Consider the following 14,519-nt stretch of genomic DNA (forward strand, 5'->3'; position numbering starts at 1 on the left):
GCTCCATCCCTGGCAGTGCTGAAGGGCAGGTTGGATGGGGCTTGGAGCAACCTGGGCTGGTGGGAGGTGTCCCTGCCCATGCAGGGGGGTTGGAACTAGATTATCTTTAAGGTCCTTTCCAACCCAAACCATTCCATGACTGTGATTCTAATCCTGACCTTAGCCCAGTTATGAAACAAATTAACCCCTAACAAAAAGTTCATTATAAGGACTTCCCTACATCTGTAAATGAAACCTGCATTTTTGCAACTTTACCTACCAACCACCATGTACTAATGCCTACTTAAGACTCGATGACCCAACAACATCAAGATCATTAATTAGGGGTTCATCTTAGGCCACAGAAACCAGGCACTTTGCCAATACAGATGACATGACTGCTTCAGATCAGCAAGTGACACGATGTGGATTCAAAAGGCATCTTTTCAGCTTGCATGAGAACAAAAGTGTTCTGATGTGGTTCAGGAAGCTTCAAACCATCCCAGTGCTCCTCTCACCTTCAGAAGACTGAAGGTGAGACCTGTTTTTACATGCAGGTACACACAGATTTGTATGAAAACAGTCCCAGGATGCTAAAAACATGTCATTCTAATACAAACAAAAAAATAAACAAAATACATCACTTTTTTTTTACCAAACCACTGGCTAAACAAAAGAAAGACTGATTAAAAAAATATACATGATGAGACTCAAAATTCTAACCCTCTAATTCCTTTCCTAGCACTAACTACTGTATGATGAACACTTTAAATTATCAAACTCTCAAATTATCTTCATTCTCATGTATTTTTCTAGCATGATGATGATGAAGGATGATGAAGAGACTGGAATATCTCTCTGATGAGGAAAGGCTGAGAGACCTGGGGCTGTTTAGTGAGGAGAAGAGAAGGCTGAGAGGGGACCTGATGAATGTCTCTCAATACCTGCAGGGTGGGTGTCAGGAATGGGCCAGTCTCTGTTCAGTGGTGCCTGGGACAGGACGAGGGGAAACGGCCCCAAGGGACAACACAGGAAGTTCCAGCTCAAGATGAGGAGCAACTTCTTTGCTGTGAGGGTGACAGAGCCCTGGGCCAGGCTGCCCAGAGAGGCTGTGGAGTCTCCTTCTCTGGAGACTTTCCAGCCCCATCTGGACACGTTCCTGTGTGACCTGCCCTGGGTGTTCCTGCTACAGCAGGGGGGTTGGACTTGATGATCTCCAGAGGTCCCTTCCAACCCTTAACATTCTGTAACTGTATGATTCTATACAGAAATACATATTAACCTACTAGAGCAAGTTCTGCAGCTTTGAGGCTGCCTAATCTGTGCATGTTCTTTGTCACTATGAGTACAGCATATAAGAAAAAAGCTCCCCAACCTCCTTTAGCCACCTGATGAATCACGACTGATTAAAACAGTTTTCAGTGCAACAGTGACAACAACCAACAACTGAGAAGCCCAGTGGAGGCACAGAAACCTTGTTTGCTTAACCCCAGGCAGTATTTTACAGCCATTTCCACTTCTTTGCAGGACAAAACAAGGCCAGAGGAGTGCTTACTTTTCCAAGGGGTCAGTCATTTTGGCCAAGTTCTTGTGGAAACGTAAGGCTTGGATGTCCTGAGTCTCTATTTTAGGAGGCAGAAGTCCTTGCAGCCCAAGCATCTGTCGCTCGTGTAACGTGAAGGCCATGCCCTGGAAACAAGAGAGGTGAGAAATAATGAGCACTTCCTCTCCAACATTTCTATTGATAATGTATCTCTATTGGCCATTTCTGTCTGTCCACTGCATCCTCTCCTCATGGCAGTTGCTGCTGCAGGCAGGGTTTGGATTTATTTCCCTCTGCTAGGGTTCTCCTCCTTTGTGGGTGGGTTTTGACTACAGCTTTTCTGCATCTCCAAGTCTTCCTTTACCAGATTTCCTTTTCCTCTGTGGATCTGGAGAACAAGTAGGAGATCCCACTGCAAACAGGCTAAGGTTTAAAAGTACAATAACAGCTGCTTCTTGAATTGTTTCATACAAACCACCAGACTGACCAGGAACATGTTGGTCACCCAGTCTGGTCTCTACAATCCCAGACAGTAACATTTAGTCTAGGAAGGTTTATCCAAATTGCTCCATTTTTTATACACACTTTCAGTAATCCAGCCAGATGCCAAGCTCAGTGAATTGCCAAAATGTTGCTTTTGAGATCACAATTCCACCCACATCCTTCATTTTTAGGTAGAGCTAGAACTAATATTTTTGTCTTCAACTGTAGTTGTCTGCTACCTATTTGTAACAGAAGAGTTAAACTGGTTGGATGGGGCTTGTGCAGCCTGGTCTGGTGGGAGGTGTCCCTTCTCATAGCAGGGAGGTTGCAACCTGATGAGCTTTAAGGTCCCTTCCAACCTTCACCATTCCATGACTTCTATTCTATGATTCTATCAACTGCACAAACACCCCATCACTTCCATCCTTCTCTGTTTCAAGGTGAATGAAGAGTTGAATTTTATAGAATCCCAGACTGGTTTGAGTTGCAAAAGAGCTTAAAGATCATCTAGATCCTACCCCCCTGCATGGGTAGGGACACCTCCCACTAGACCAGGTTGCTCAGAGCCTCACCCAACCTGGCCTTGAATTTCAATTTACTGGGTTTTTTAAAATATGAATTGGAATTATTTAACAATAATGTCCAATAAAACTGGCTTTTCACTTAGCAGACAGACCAGCCTGCTGGGAGCTACCTGCTAGTGGAGTCTGAGAAGCATCTTCACCTTCTACTCCAAGGTGTAATTTTGCAACAGGTTGACTGATCTGAGGCCAGATTCCCAGCCAACCCAACCCAAAGTGCATGACCCCATTTCTGACAACAACTGACCCTGCTTTTAAGTTTTCCCCTTGCAAAAGACAAGTGACAAACTTTCCTTATTAAAGTTTATCCAACTGGGTCAAGTTCAGTCAATGATTAAATCAATTATTTGTGAAGGCAGGAGCTGAAAACCCAGGAAAGCCTTTGCTGTGCCAAGGTTGTGCACCCATCTGGGGGTAAAAAAGACTGGAAAGGAACAGGTCTGCTAAGCTGGAATGTTTGGAAAGAGACAGAAACAAGAAACATCAGTTCTGCTCCCAAACAACACTGCCTCTGTTTCCTAAACCTGCTAGATTAAAAAACAGGAGCAGATTTACTCCCATTTCCCCACCCTTCTCACTGCCAAGTTGAAAAAGAAGGTTTTAAAAAGCTTTCTCAAGTTTGTTTCATGCCCTATAATTCCAAATTCCTTCCACAATCAGAAAAAATGCTCCCAAAAAAAGGTATTTTCCCACTTTTGAATAAAAATTCCAGAAACTATGTATTTTTAACCTCTGCTAGTGTTTGAATGGGCTTTCACTGGTATTTGTAGAAGACATGCCTCTAGTTTAGAGGTTATGCTTAGTGTTATTCAGCACTACTGACTGCTTGATAGCCCATAAAATGACTCCTTAGGAAAAAAACATAATTAAAACGATTAACAATTAATAATATATTCACAGCATACATTTTTAATCCACTTCATATCATTTTGCTTTGCTTATTCAAATCACATTTCACATCAGTTGCTTTGATGACACTGATTTAAGCTTCCCTGTACTAATTCTACACCATGTCCCAAAGCAATAAAGCATTTGAAGAGTTAAGGAACCAGTTAGAAAATACTTCATTGCCAAACACTTGAAGTATTTAACCCTAAAATTGGGTTGATGCTTCCTATTTCTGACAAGCTCCCAGGTAGCAGATTCAACATTAAATACTGAGCACAATTTGTCCTTGCTCTACTATCTGTGAGTCATTTGCAAACCTGATTTTTCATTTCATCACCTCATTGTTACTCTCAAGCAGTTTTACAGTATTGTCTGCAAATCAAGATAAAATTAGGGCTTATTCCTGCACTTTTTTTACCCTTGCTGCTGGGTGCAACTTCAGCCACGTGTGTTGGGTTTTTTTTCTGAACTCTGATGAGAAGAATCTAAATTTTCCACTGAGAACACACCCAGGAAGCACCACATGCATGAGAGAAAAAAAACCACCATGAGGAACACACACAGAATTTTTATTTTTATTATATTGCAAAGAATCAACTTCCAAGTTTCATTTCTAAGTACATGACAAGAAATACTGGAAGATTCTCTGGGAAGGTAAATGCAGCTTCCCAAGTTGCAGGGATGCAAACAATCCAGACAAACATCTCAACTACCTTCCCCTTTGCCTTCACCACCCCCTCCATTTGTTACCACCAGCAGTTTCTGTCTTTCCAAAACAACCCTTTCTCAACACAAACTGGACTGGCAGGGATTTAGGACCTGAAGCCCAGTACAGCTGGTAAACTGTCATATTTTGACTGTTACTTCAGGCACTACAAAAACAAAAGTTATGCCAAAAAGACTTGCTATATTAAGAAGAAAAAAAACCCAACCTAACAGAGTTTAGTCTCTTTTCAGCAGTTACACAGTCAGTAAAGACACTGATATCACCCATTTACAGAATCACCAAGGCTGGAAGACCATCAAGTCCAGCTTATGACCAACACCCCCACATCTCCAGACCAGGGCACCAAGTGCCACCTCCAGCCTTCCCTTGAACACCTCCAGGGATGGTGCCTCCACCCCTGCCCTGGGCAGTCCATCCCAATGACTTTCCATGGGAAGTACTTCCTGATATCCAACCTAACCCTCCCCTGGAGCAGCTTCAGGCCAGGCCCTCTTGTCTTGTTGCCAGTTGCCTGGAAAAAGAGCCCAACCCCACCTGACTCTAACCTCCCTTCAGGTGTTGTAGAGAGGGAGAAGGTCCCCCTGAATCTCTTCTCCAGGCTGAACAACCTCAGCTCCCTCAGCCCATCCCTACAAGACTTCCCCTCTAGTCCTTTCACCAGCCTCATTGTCTCCTCTGGACCTGCCCCAGCACCTCCAGGTCCTTCTTGCAGTGAGGGGCCCAGAACTGGACACAGGGCTCACAGGGCTGAGCACAGGGGGAAAATCACATCCCTGCTCCTACTGGGCACACCATTCCTGATACAAGCCAGGATGCCATTGGCCTCCTGGGCCACCTGAGCATACTGCTGGCTCCTGTTCAACCAGATGTCAACCAGTGCTCCCAGATCCAAGGCCAGAATTCCTTCACTGGTACCACAATGGCTACACTGCCCTTTTATTCTAAACTAGCTGAAGTACCTCCCAGGCAAAACCTGCATCCTCCCCACCACAAACTCCAGTTCCTGAAAAACAAAGCCCACCAAACTTCTGATTCCCAGTGCTAGGATGGCACTGCTGTGTGGCTTTTATTTCCCTGTCAGTGAAACCAGTGACCTTAAACCACCTGGGTCCTGAATAATACCAACTGAGGTTAGTACTAACCAGAACACCCACCAATCTTTATTCACTTTAACCACATTTCATCCCAGTCTACAGACAACCTGGTTTCTTCTGTATATCTGGAGTTACAATTACATTAAACACAGCTAATTTTTAAGTGGTACTAAGGACTCCCAGCTGTTTATTTCTGTGACAATTAGATCTTACCACATGAAAAGATGCTTTCATTCCTGCCCAGGCCTAACTCAGGAATCTGAATGCCATCAACTTCCATCCAGAAATTCAATCCTTGTTCCAACTAGAAGAGAACAAGCTCAGGCCAGAGCAGAACTATAAAAACACCCAGAGCCCTTCCAACACTTTTTATCTTTGTCCACGTCCATCAGCTGCCTCATGTTTTGTATTTTGGGATTGCACCTCATTCCCTGGGCAGCACCTTGCAGGATGGAAATTTTTCCTTCAACAAGTGAGCTTGGAACTGCAATATTAGAAATTTCCCTCATTTTATAAGCCCCAGTTCAGTGTGACAGAACCAGTAATGAGTTTCCAGTGAATCAGGAGGCACTTAACAACTTGCAGCACTGGGACTGATGTTCCCAAAGGCACTTAAAATCCCAGCACCTTAAAAGCTCTGGTTTCCACTGGGATTAAATGCCTAAATAATGTCATTATTTGAGTTTAAGTCACAGGGATCAGTTTTTGGCTTCCTCTGACCCACAGAGCTAGGTGTCCTTTCTCTGGGTGTTATCCACTGACTTTCACTTAGATTAGTTTCCTTAATCCTCTTTACAGCTCAGAAAAACACCAGGTGTCCTTTCTGAGACAGTACAGATAAACCAGGGAGCACATCCAGGAGAAAACCCAGCACACTTCAAACACCATCCATGAATTAATTAATACACACAGACTAATTCATTGCAACAAAATCAATGTACTGCTGTGGGGGAAAAAAATACAAGTAAAACTGAAGTGTTGACAGTTTTTTAGTCAAGACAAGCTCACATTGAGTCATCAGATACTTTGCCTTTAATCCACAAATTATCTGGCACTGGGACCTCACCTCAGCCCTAACAACTGGGCTTTGCTACACAAAGAGAGTGGTGCTATAAATAACAGCATAAAAAAATTCCAGTTGCCTACTTTGCATGAAGGTGAACAGGAGACCTGAATCCTGCACGAATGATTTTTTATTTATAGCACCACTAAGCAATAATGTGAGGTTTCTAAGCAGAGAATTTTTAGTGGTGATAGTTTTTTTGCCTTCCTGCAAAGTCTTGCAGGCATATGTATCTATATATGAGGAGATACTTCTACCCAATACCATAAATAAATAAATACCCTCAAAGCATTCTGAAAACAACACATAACCCATTCAAAACCCCTGATAAAGATGGAAATGCAGAATATATCCAAACGTGCCACAGTTTGGAGAACAAGAGTTAGCCTACTTCACAGGGAAGATTTCATCAAAAGGTTTTCATGTAAGAACTTCTAATGATTGCTATAACATATTCAGCAATAACCTCTAGGCTCTGAAGCAGCATCACAAGCATTTTTAAAATAAAGCAGATTTTACATTGGGTTGTGAGCTATTTAACTCAGCTTCTTTTTGCTAAATCACAAAGTTCATTGTTACACAACACATCTCCAACTGCAAATTAATAAAGTTCACCCCTATGAATCAAAGGTGGCTCTGCTATCTCAGAGTTTCCCTGTTTTTATGAGAACAGTGTAGAACATGGAAACCCCCTTTGGTTTCTTCCCTCTCTCATTTTTTAAACTCCATTTCATATCTTTATTCTTCCAGAAACAGCACAGTATGTACTGGAGGGCAGAGATGACACAGCACAGCAAACTACTCCCTGCTGAGCTGAGAAATGACCCAGACCTTCCCCAGGTTATTAAGCCTTTAAAGAACTTGAGTCTCTGCAGGCAAAGATGCCACCAGTTCTTGTACCTCCTCTGTAAATTTGGAACCAGCTGTCAATGATTCTGGTTGCTGAACCAGACATAGCAAACCCACAGTAGCTCTCATTTACTAATGATGTGGCTTTAATTAGGAGCATTCCCTTGCAGAAAATGGGAAGAGTCAGGAGCAGAAAACCTTCACACACCAGCAGGGAAGTCATCCACCACCTCTGGGGTTTGTTTCCAAGCACCTATGGTTATGGTAAAGCAAAATCATGTGCATGATGACTGAAATGCTTCATCTACACCATCACCAAACATCTCAAAGACATTTCATTAACTTGCTGGCTTTCTAACTGAACAGATTTAGTTGCTTCTCTTCTCCTTTAATGGCATTAATCTTACAATAAAATAAAGAAACCAAGAAATTAAAAATCAAGCCATCTTCCTTCCTTTCTCCATCCACCATCCAGCAGCTCACGAGTCCTAAGCAGAGCAGCTGATCCAAGTGAAATGAGGTGCAACATCACCTGCCACCTTTGGCACCTATAGCACCTTTTCAGACAGATGATAAAAGCTGGTTACAGATTAAACAATTCCAGCTTTCCACTTCCTATTCCCTTTCAGAGTATGCAGGTCTCAAGAAAGCTGACAAAAGCTGCAGAAGCACAGCCATGAAAACTCCATCCAACAGTCCCTCCACCTCCAAACCAGTTGGGCAAGACACAAAACTTGCAGTGGGATTTTTGGGCTGGGCATGCACTAGGAAATCAGCAGTTTTCCATGAATTCCCTGCCTTTTAGGATCTTTCCTTGCAACTAATCAGAAACTGCTGGTAGTATTTCAAGCACTGCATTTCTTACTGACATGCCAATCACCATTTGCAGTACATCTCCACATCCTTTGGTCTCCAGCTTCCCACTGTTCCTGCCCCAGGGAGCTGGGAGAGGCCTCAGGCATGACTGTCCTTATGGCACCACTAAAACCAGTTTCCCCGGGGGATACCACATCAGCTCTCTGTCCTGCAGGCACAGTGGGCAGAGCCCATCAGCCCAGCAGTCTGCCTTGCTCACTTGGGGTTTTTTGAGCAATCTGGAAAGCCCAGCATTTCTGTCTTGTCACAGAACAAAAATATCTTGCATAAAAAACCCAAAACAAAACAAGAGACTCAGTAGAATCCATTCACATGTTACTCAACAGGCCTTGCCTGCCCTTTCTGGCCCAGAGGTTCCAGGATGTCTGTTACTTCACTGTGTTTTCCCATCACATGCAGTGGACACAGGGACAGTTCCTTAGGATTGAAGTGTGACACTGTCAGTGATTTATTTGTTTTAATTTAAAAAGTATTCCCACCCATGTGGGCTCAGGCAGATCCAAACAAACACATCTATGTGCATGCAACATGTTTGATGCAACGTCCTCAAGAACTTTGCTGAAGTTAAACATTTGAGAGGCCCTGGCAGTAGAGAAACATGATATTAAAGGATGAAATCACCTAAGTATATGGAGGAAGAAAGTACTAAAAAAGGGGTCATGGAATCAACTGTACAAAACAGTCATGCACTTAGGGAGCAACAAAGAGAATTGATGTCACAATGGAGAAAAATCTAAAATACAGAAAGTGTGACATGTCACTCAGAGTCACCAATTGCTGCAAACACAGAAGAAACAAACACACAAATAATGCCACAGGTCACCTATTCCCAGTGAAGATAAAGACACTGATGCCTCTCTGTGTGGCCAAGTGGACATTGTCAAGGTCAGGGACCCCATGTCATATTCTGTTCTGTGCAGAGAGAAAAAATCCTGCCCCTTGAGTGAGAACCTGAAGCATGAACACAATATAAATACCCATTTAATTGCCACTACTAAATAAATGAGGTTGTCCTAAAAGCACCCAACCAACTTCAGATGCTGCCTTGGCACAGCAGGGATTTCCAGCAGAGTAAAAGGCCCTGAAGCCAATTAAGTGCAATTTGAATCCCTGTCACAGAGGAGAAATCAAACATCATGGATGATCATAAATACAGAGATGCCAGAAGGAAGCTAGAATATGTTGTGCAATTGTGGTGGACATTACTGATGGAGCTCATGAGCTTTTCTGAGCCACCCTGACAAGAAACACTTGAAAGCTGGTCTCCAAACATAACCCAAACCAGCCAATGAAGGGGTAGCAGGAACCTGTAAAAGACAGGTAGAGAGGTAAGGATGGGAAAGAAAACAACAAGTGGGATGAGAAAAAAAATACTCCAGTAGCAAAGAACCAGAGCAGATTCATTTGCACAAGAAGGGGTGGTTTTCTGCTAGTGCTGCTGCCATCTTGCAGTGCTCAGAGATACTAAAGGAGACTAAATGTTTGGTGGAGTTGACAGGAACTGGAAAAACTCAACATAAGCAACTAAACCATGACTCTTAAAATGATCCCCTCCACAAGCTGCCAGCAAGAGATAAAGCCCTTTATCTGTGCCTGTATGTATATTTTATGTATATATGCACATGAGGCACTGTGGGCAGGAAGAGCACAAAGGGTAAAGTACTTTTCATATTGAGTCAATCATTTATTTATCTGCTGAATTTCCCAAATCCATTTCTGGACAGATACTGAGTCCAATATCAAGTAGTATCACTTAACTACCTTCCAGATCCATTCGAACCTTATCAGCCTTAAAAGCAGACTGATACCAATGTGCCAAGTTTGTTTTTTTCCACTCAACAAGTATCACTTTTTGGAGGCATTAAAACAATTTTTTTAATCAACCATTCTTAATAAGCAGCTCTTTGCTCTTCCCTCTTCCAAAAAACAAAACAAACAACCCATAAAAATCCTGCATTGTCCTCAATCTACCACAGAATTCCAGGCTTTTAAAAACAACAACAACAGATATTACCAGTAGAAAAAACAATAAGAAATGAGCTATTGTTTTCATTTCTGAACACAGTTGCATAATCAGCACTTGGAGAAGCTGCCAGGGCTTGAAATCATTTCCACTGGCACATCAAAGTGTTTATAGCACGGAAAAGTCTCCAGATGATCTGATTTTGACAAATCACACCCATCTATTCTTTTCTCCTTCCAATCCCAATTTTATTTTTGAGGTCAGTCAGTCTCCATAACTTCTACACTCCTCTCTCTCTGTAGGCAACCTGCATTCTGGAGGCACCTCAGATTTCAGTGCACAAGGAACAGTAACAAATGTGACTGCAGGTCTAGATTTTGTCTTCTCCCTTTCTTTTCAGCACACTCAGGAAATCTCTTAAACCCAAAGACACCCTGGAGCAAATCCCCTGGAGTGACAGGGGCAGGAGATGCAGCTTGTGGTTCCTAGGCTGGATGCCCTCCCCAGCTGCTTTGAGGCCACTGGGCAACTCTTAATTCTGACAAAAAACAGAGGGAGGGAGGAAAGGGAAAGGGAGGAAAGGGAAAGGGAGGAAAGGGAAAGGGAGGAAAGGGAAAGGGAGGAAAGGGAAAGGGAGGAAAGGGAAAGGGAGGAAAGGGAAAGGGAGGAAAGGGAAAGGGAGGAAAGGGAAAGGGAGGAAAGGGAAAGGGAGGAAAGGGAAAGGGAGGAAAGGGAAAGGGAGGAAAGGGAAAGGGAGGAAAGGGAAAGGGAGGAAAGGGAAAGGGAGGAAAGGGAAAGGGAGGAAAGGGAAAGGGAGGAAAGGGAAAGGGAGGAAAGGGAAAGGGAGGAAAGGGAAAGGGAGGAAAGGGAAAGGGAGGAAAGGGAAAGGGAGGAAAGGGAAAGGGAGGAAAGGGAAAGGGAGGAAAGGGAAAGGGAGGAAAGGGAAAGGGAGGAAAGGGAAAGGGAGGAAAGGGAAAGGGAGGAAAGGGAAAGGGAGGAAAGGGAAAGGGAGGAAAGGGAAAGGGAGGAAAGGGAAAGGGAGGAAAGGGAAAGGGAGGAAAGGGAAAGGGAGGAAAGGGAAAGGGAGGAAAGGGAAAGGGAGGAAAGGGAAAGGGAGGAAAGGGAAAGGGAGGAAAGGGAAAGGGAGGAAAGGGAAAGGGAGGAAAGGGAAAGGGAGGAAAGGGAAAGGGAGGAAAGGGAAAGGGAGGAAAGGGAAAGGGAGGAAAGGGAAAGGGAGGAAAGGGAAAGGGAGGAAAGGGAAAGGGAGGAAAGGGAAAGGGAGGAAAGGGAAAGGGAGGAAAGGGAAAGGGAGGAAAGGGAAAGGGAGGAAAGGGAAAAAAGGGAAAGGGAAGAAAGGGAAAGGGAAGAAAGGGAAAGGGAAGAAAGGGAAAGGGAAGAAAGGGAAAGGGAAAATAGGAAAAGGGAAAATAGAAAAAGGGAAAATAGAAAAAGGGAAAAGGGAGGAAGGAAATTTACAGTGAAGGACAAATATAAAGCATTGGAGGAAGGGAAAAATAGTATCAGAGAATGGGGAAGAGGAGAAAAGCTAGACATTGAAAATATAGGATAAAACTATGGAAGTCCAGCTGCCATAGCTCCATTGCTCCTGAAATATCCCATCAGAGGCATCTAGATTTGTCACCCTTCTTGGTCAAGTTAGACATCTTGGGTCAGGGCCCTGAACAACCTGGTCTAGTGGGAGGTGTCCCTGCCCATTCAGGGGGGCTGGAACCAGATGATCCTTAAGGTCCCTCCCAACTCAAACCATTCTCTGATTTCTTACTAGTTTTAGTTTACATTAATTGTTTCAATATTCCTGAAGGCTACTACTATGGGAAAAAAAACCCACAAAACCCAACAAAAACACAAAAATTAAGGATTGGGAGGTGGAAAACAGGGAAAAAAATACAGAAACATGTTGTGAAGGGAAAAAAAAACCCAAACCAACCTGCTTTCTTGGGAGAAGTTCCTCTCAATGCATGGCATTAACATAATGCCTGAACTTCCCAGCTAGCTCCATTCAAGGCTTATTTTTAGATGCTCTCTGCCCAACTCTCTGCTCAGGGATGTTTCTTACTGATATGGCTCAGTCCCAACCCACAGTCTCACAGGAAAAAGCCAGGACTGGGACAGGGAGACTTAACACTTTCCATCACTAACTAGACTGAATTCAGCACTGCCCCATCCTTGGAAGTGTTGAAGGGCAGGTTGGATGGGACTTGGAGCAACCTGGGCTGGTGGGAGGTGTCCCTGCCCATGGAACTAGATGATTTTGAAGGTCTCTTCCAACCTAAACCATCTGATAATTCTATGATTCACTTTTACAAACTAGAAAATAAGACACTTTTCCCACTAAAGCTTCAATTCACCCAGCCCCAAAACTAAGCCAATCATCAGAAAGATTCAGCAACTCTCAGTTTGGCACGAGGAAGCAGCACTATTGATTGTGCAAACCAGGGAGAAGGTGTTACTGGGAGTCCTTGTACTCTAGATGTCCACAGAATAAACTGGAAATGATCACTGACTCCTCCATCTTCTGCACCCTTTTTTGGCTGTGGCCCAGTACACCTCCTGGCAGGGTTTAACCCCTAGAACAAGGTCCACTGGATGATTACCAGATGAAGATAAGATATTTTGAGAGATCAGGCACTACCAACCTTGTTTGTTCGTGGGTTTAACATCAGTGGTTTCCCTTTTTCCTTGGTGTGTGCTCTGCGACAAGCAACCACCCAGGGAGTGGCAGCTCCTCGGAGCCTGGAGAACATCTTGGGGTTTTTATACAGCACCTGGGAAAAGGTAAAGAAACCCATTCAGAGGCAGGTTTGTAGGCCACATGTTGTCAAAGAAATAGCTACCTGCTGGGTAAGACTCTTTGCTCTTGACACTGTGATAATAACCCAAAACTGCCTTGCAGCAGCCAGGAGGAAGGTTTTACAATGAGAGCACACAAGTGGAGAGAACATAGAGAGATAATAAAAAATGTGGGCTAGCACTACAGTGTGAGCTGCAGCCAGGCAGCATTCACTAGGTATTGTCTTACAGCTGCACCATAAACCCAGAGCAGAATTGCCATCAGCAAATATTAACCTTCCCTGGTGACCCATGCAACTGGCACCAGTGCAAATACCAGGGAGGACAGAATGACTTGGCCTACTGCAGCAAGGAAATTTCAGCTCCGTTTTCTTCCACCAGCTTTCTCATCATAAAATCTTGTGGTCTGGACCACAGAAAAGAAAGAAATTATGTCTGTTCACAGACTGGTTTGGGTTGGAAAGGACCTTCAAACTCATCTAGTCCAACCCCCCTGCATGGGCAGGGACCCCTCCCCCCAGCCCAGGCTGCTCCAAGCCCCATCCACCCTGCCCTTCAACACTGCCAGGGATGGGGCAGCCACAGCTTCCCTGGGCAACCTGGGCCAGGGTCTCACCACCCTCACACCAAAGAATTTCCTCCTAATACTCCATCTCAATCTCCCCTTTTGCAGTTTCAATCAATCCTCCCTTGTCCTCTCCCTCCCTGCCCTTGTCCCAAGTCCCTCCCCAGCTTTCCTGGAGCCCCTTCAGGCACTGGAAGGTGCTCTAAGGTCTCCCTGGAGCCTTCTCTTCTCCAGGCTGAACATCCCAACTCTCCCAGCCTGTCTCCAGAGCAGAGCTGCTCCAGCCCTCACATCATCACATATTAAATACTCATTTAAAACCAGGCACTTGCACCAGGATCACACTATTAACATATTAAAACGAGATTCAAACAAAACAGAGGATTAAAATGGTCCCAGAATTACTGAACTGTGGGGTCCATGCTTAGATTTATTAAACTCTAAACCTAAAATAGGGTTATCTTCAGAAAGAACACAGCCTTTCCATTAAATTATATGCTTCCCTAATAAAATAACAAAGTTGTTAGTACCATTCAAAGGCTTAGTTCTTAATCTCACAAGGTGATAACCACTCTCAAACCCATTTTATTCTACTAACTGTTTGGAGAAGAAATGATCATTAGTTATACGCTTTTAGAACACAGAAGCACCAGGGAATGTGTCCTGGGCTTGTCTCTAAACGTTATTTCACCAACACAGACACACAACAGCAAGACCTCACACAGGATCAGGGCCTGGGTGAAGACACAGGGACAGTAAAGCAAATATCAGACATGTCTACGGAATGAAAATGATGCATGGTTTGGATTTTTAATTCCTTCCAGATGGAAGCCCAAATGAGATTAAGGAAGAAAACTTCATTATCTCAAATAGAACCTGAATACTTGAGATAACCTTTCTCTAATCAAATTTACACATAATCAACTTTTAAGATGACCAGACTGATCTCACAAGTTACAACCTGAGGATTTGCTTCAAAATCTTTTCAAGGCACTAGAAGAACATGCAAACATATCTTATTTTTCATCACCAATTGAACCTGAGTTTCTCTTCCACCCATTTTAAAGCCCAGAGGAAAGAAACCCTGACATTCAGCA

General features: G+C 43.7%; 1 protein-coding gene across 1 annotated transcript in view; it reads right to left on the minus strand.

Annotated features, from left to right (window-relative positions):
• Positions 1-12,811, minus strand: part of ME2 (malic enzyme 2, NAD(+)-dependent, mitochondrial) — a 30,644-nt gene extending 17,833 nt beyond the window's left edge. The window contains exons 1-2 of the mRNA XM_010008494.1: positions 12,704-12,811; positions 1,535-1,668 (exon numbers count right to left, since the gene is read on the minus strand). Of these exons, the coding sequence (XP_010006796.1) occupies positions 1,535-1,668; positions 12,704-12,811 (242 nt within the window). The remainder of the gene's footprint in view (positions 1-1,534; positions 1,669-12,703) is intronic.
• Positions 12,812-14,519: the final 1,708 nt, after the last annotated feature.

Source organism: Chaetura pelagica, unplaced genomic scaffold (genome assembly GCF_000747805.2).
Source record: "Chaetura pelagica isolate M959 unplaced genomic scaffold, ChaPel_1.0 scaffold182, whole genome shotgun sequence".
NCBI classification, from domain to species: domain Eukaryota; kingdom Metazoa; phylum Chordata; class Aves; order Apodiformes; family Apodidae; genus Chaetura; species Chaetura pelagica.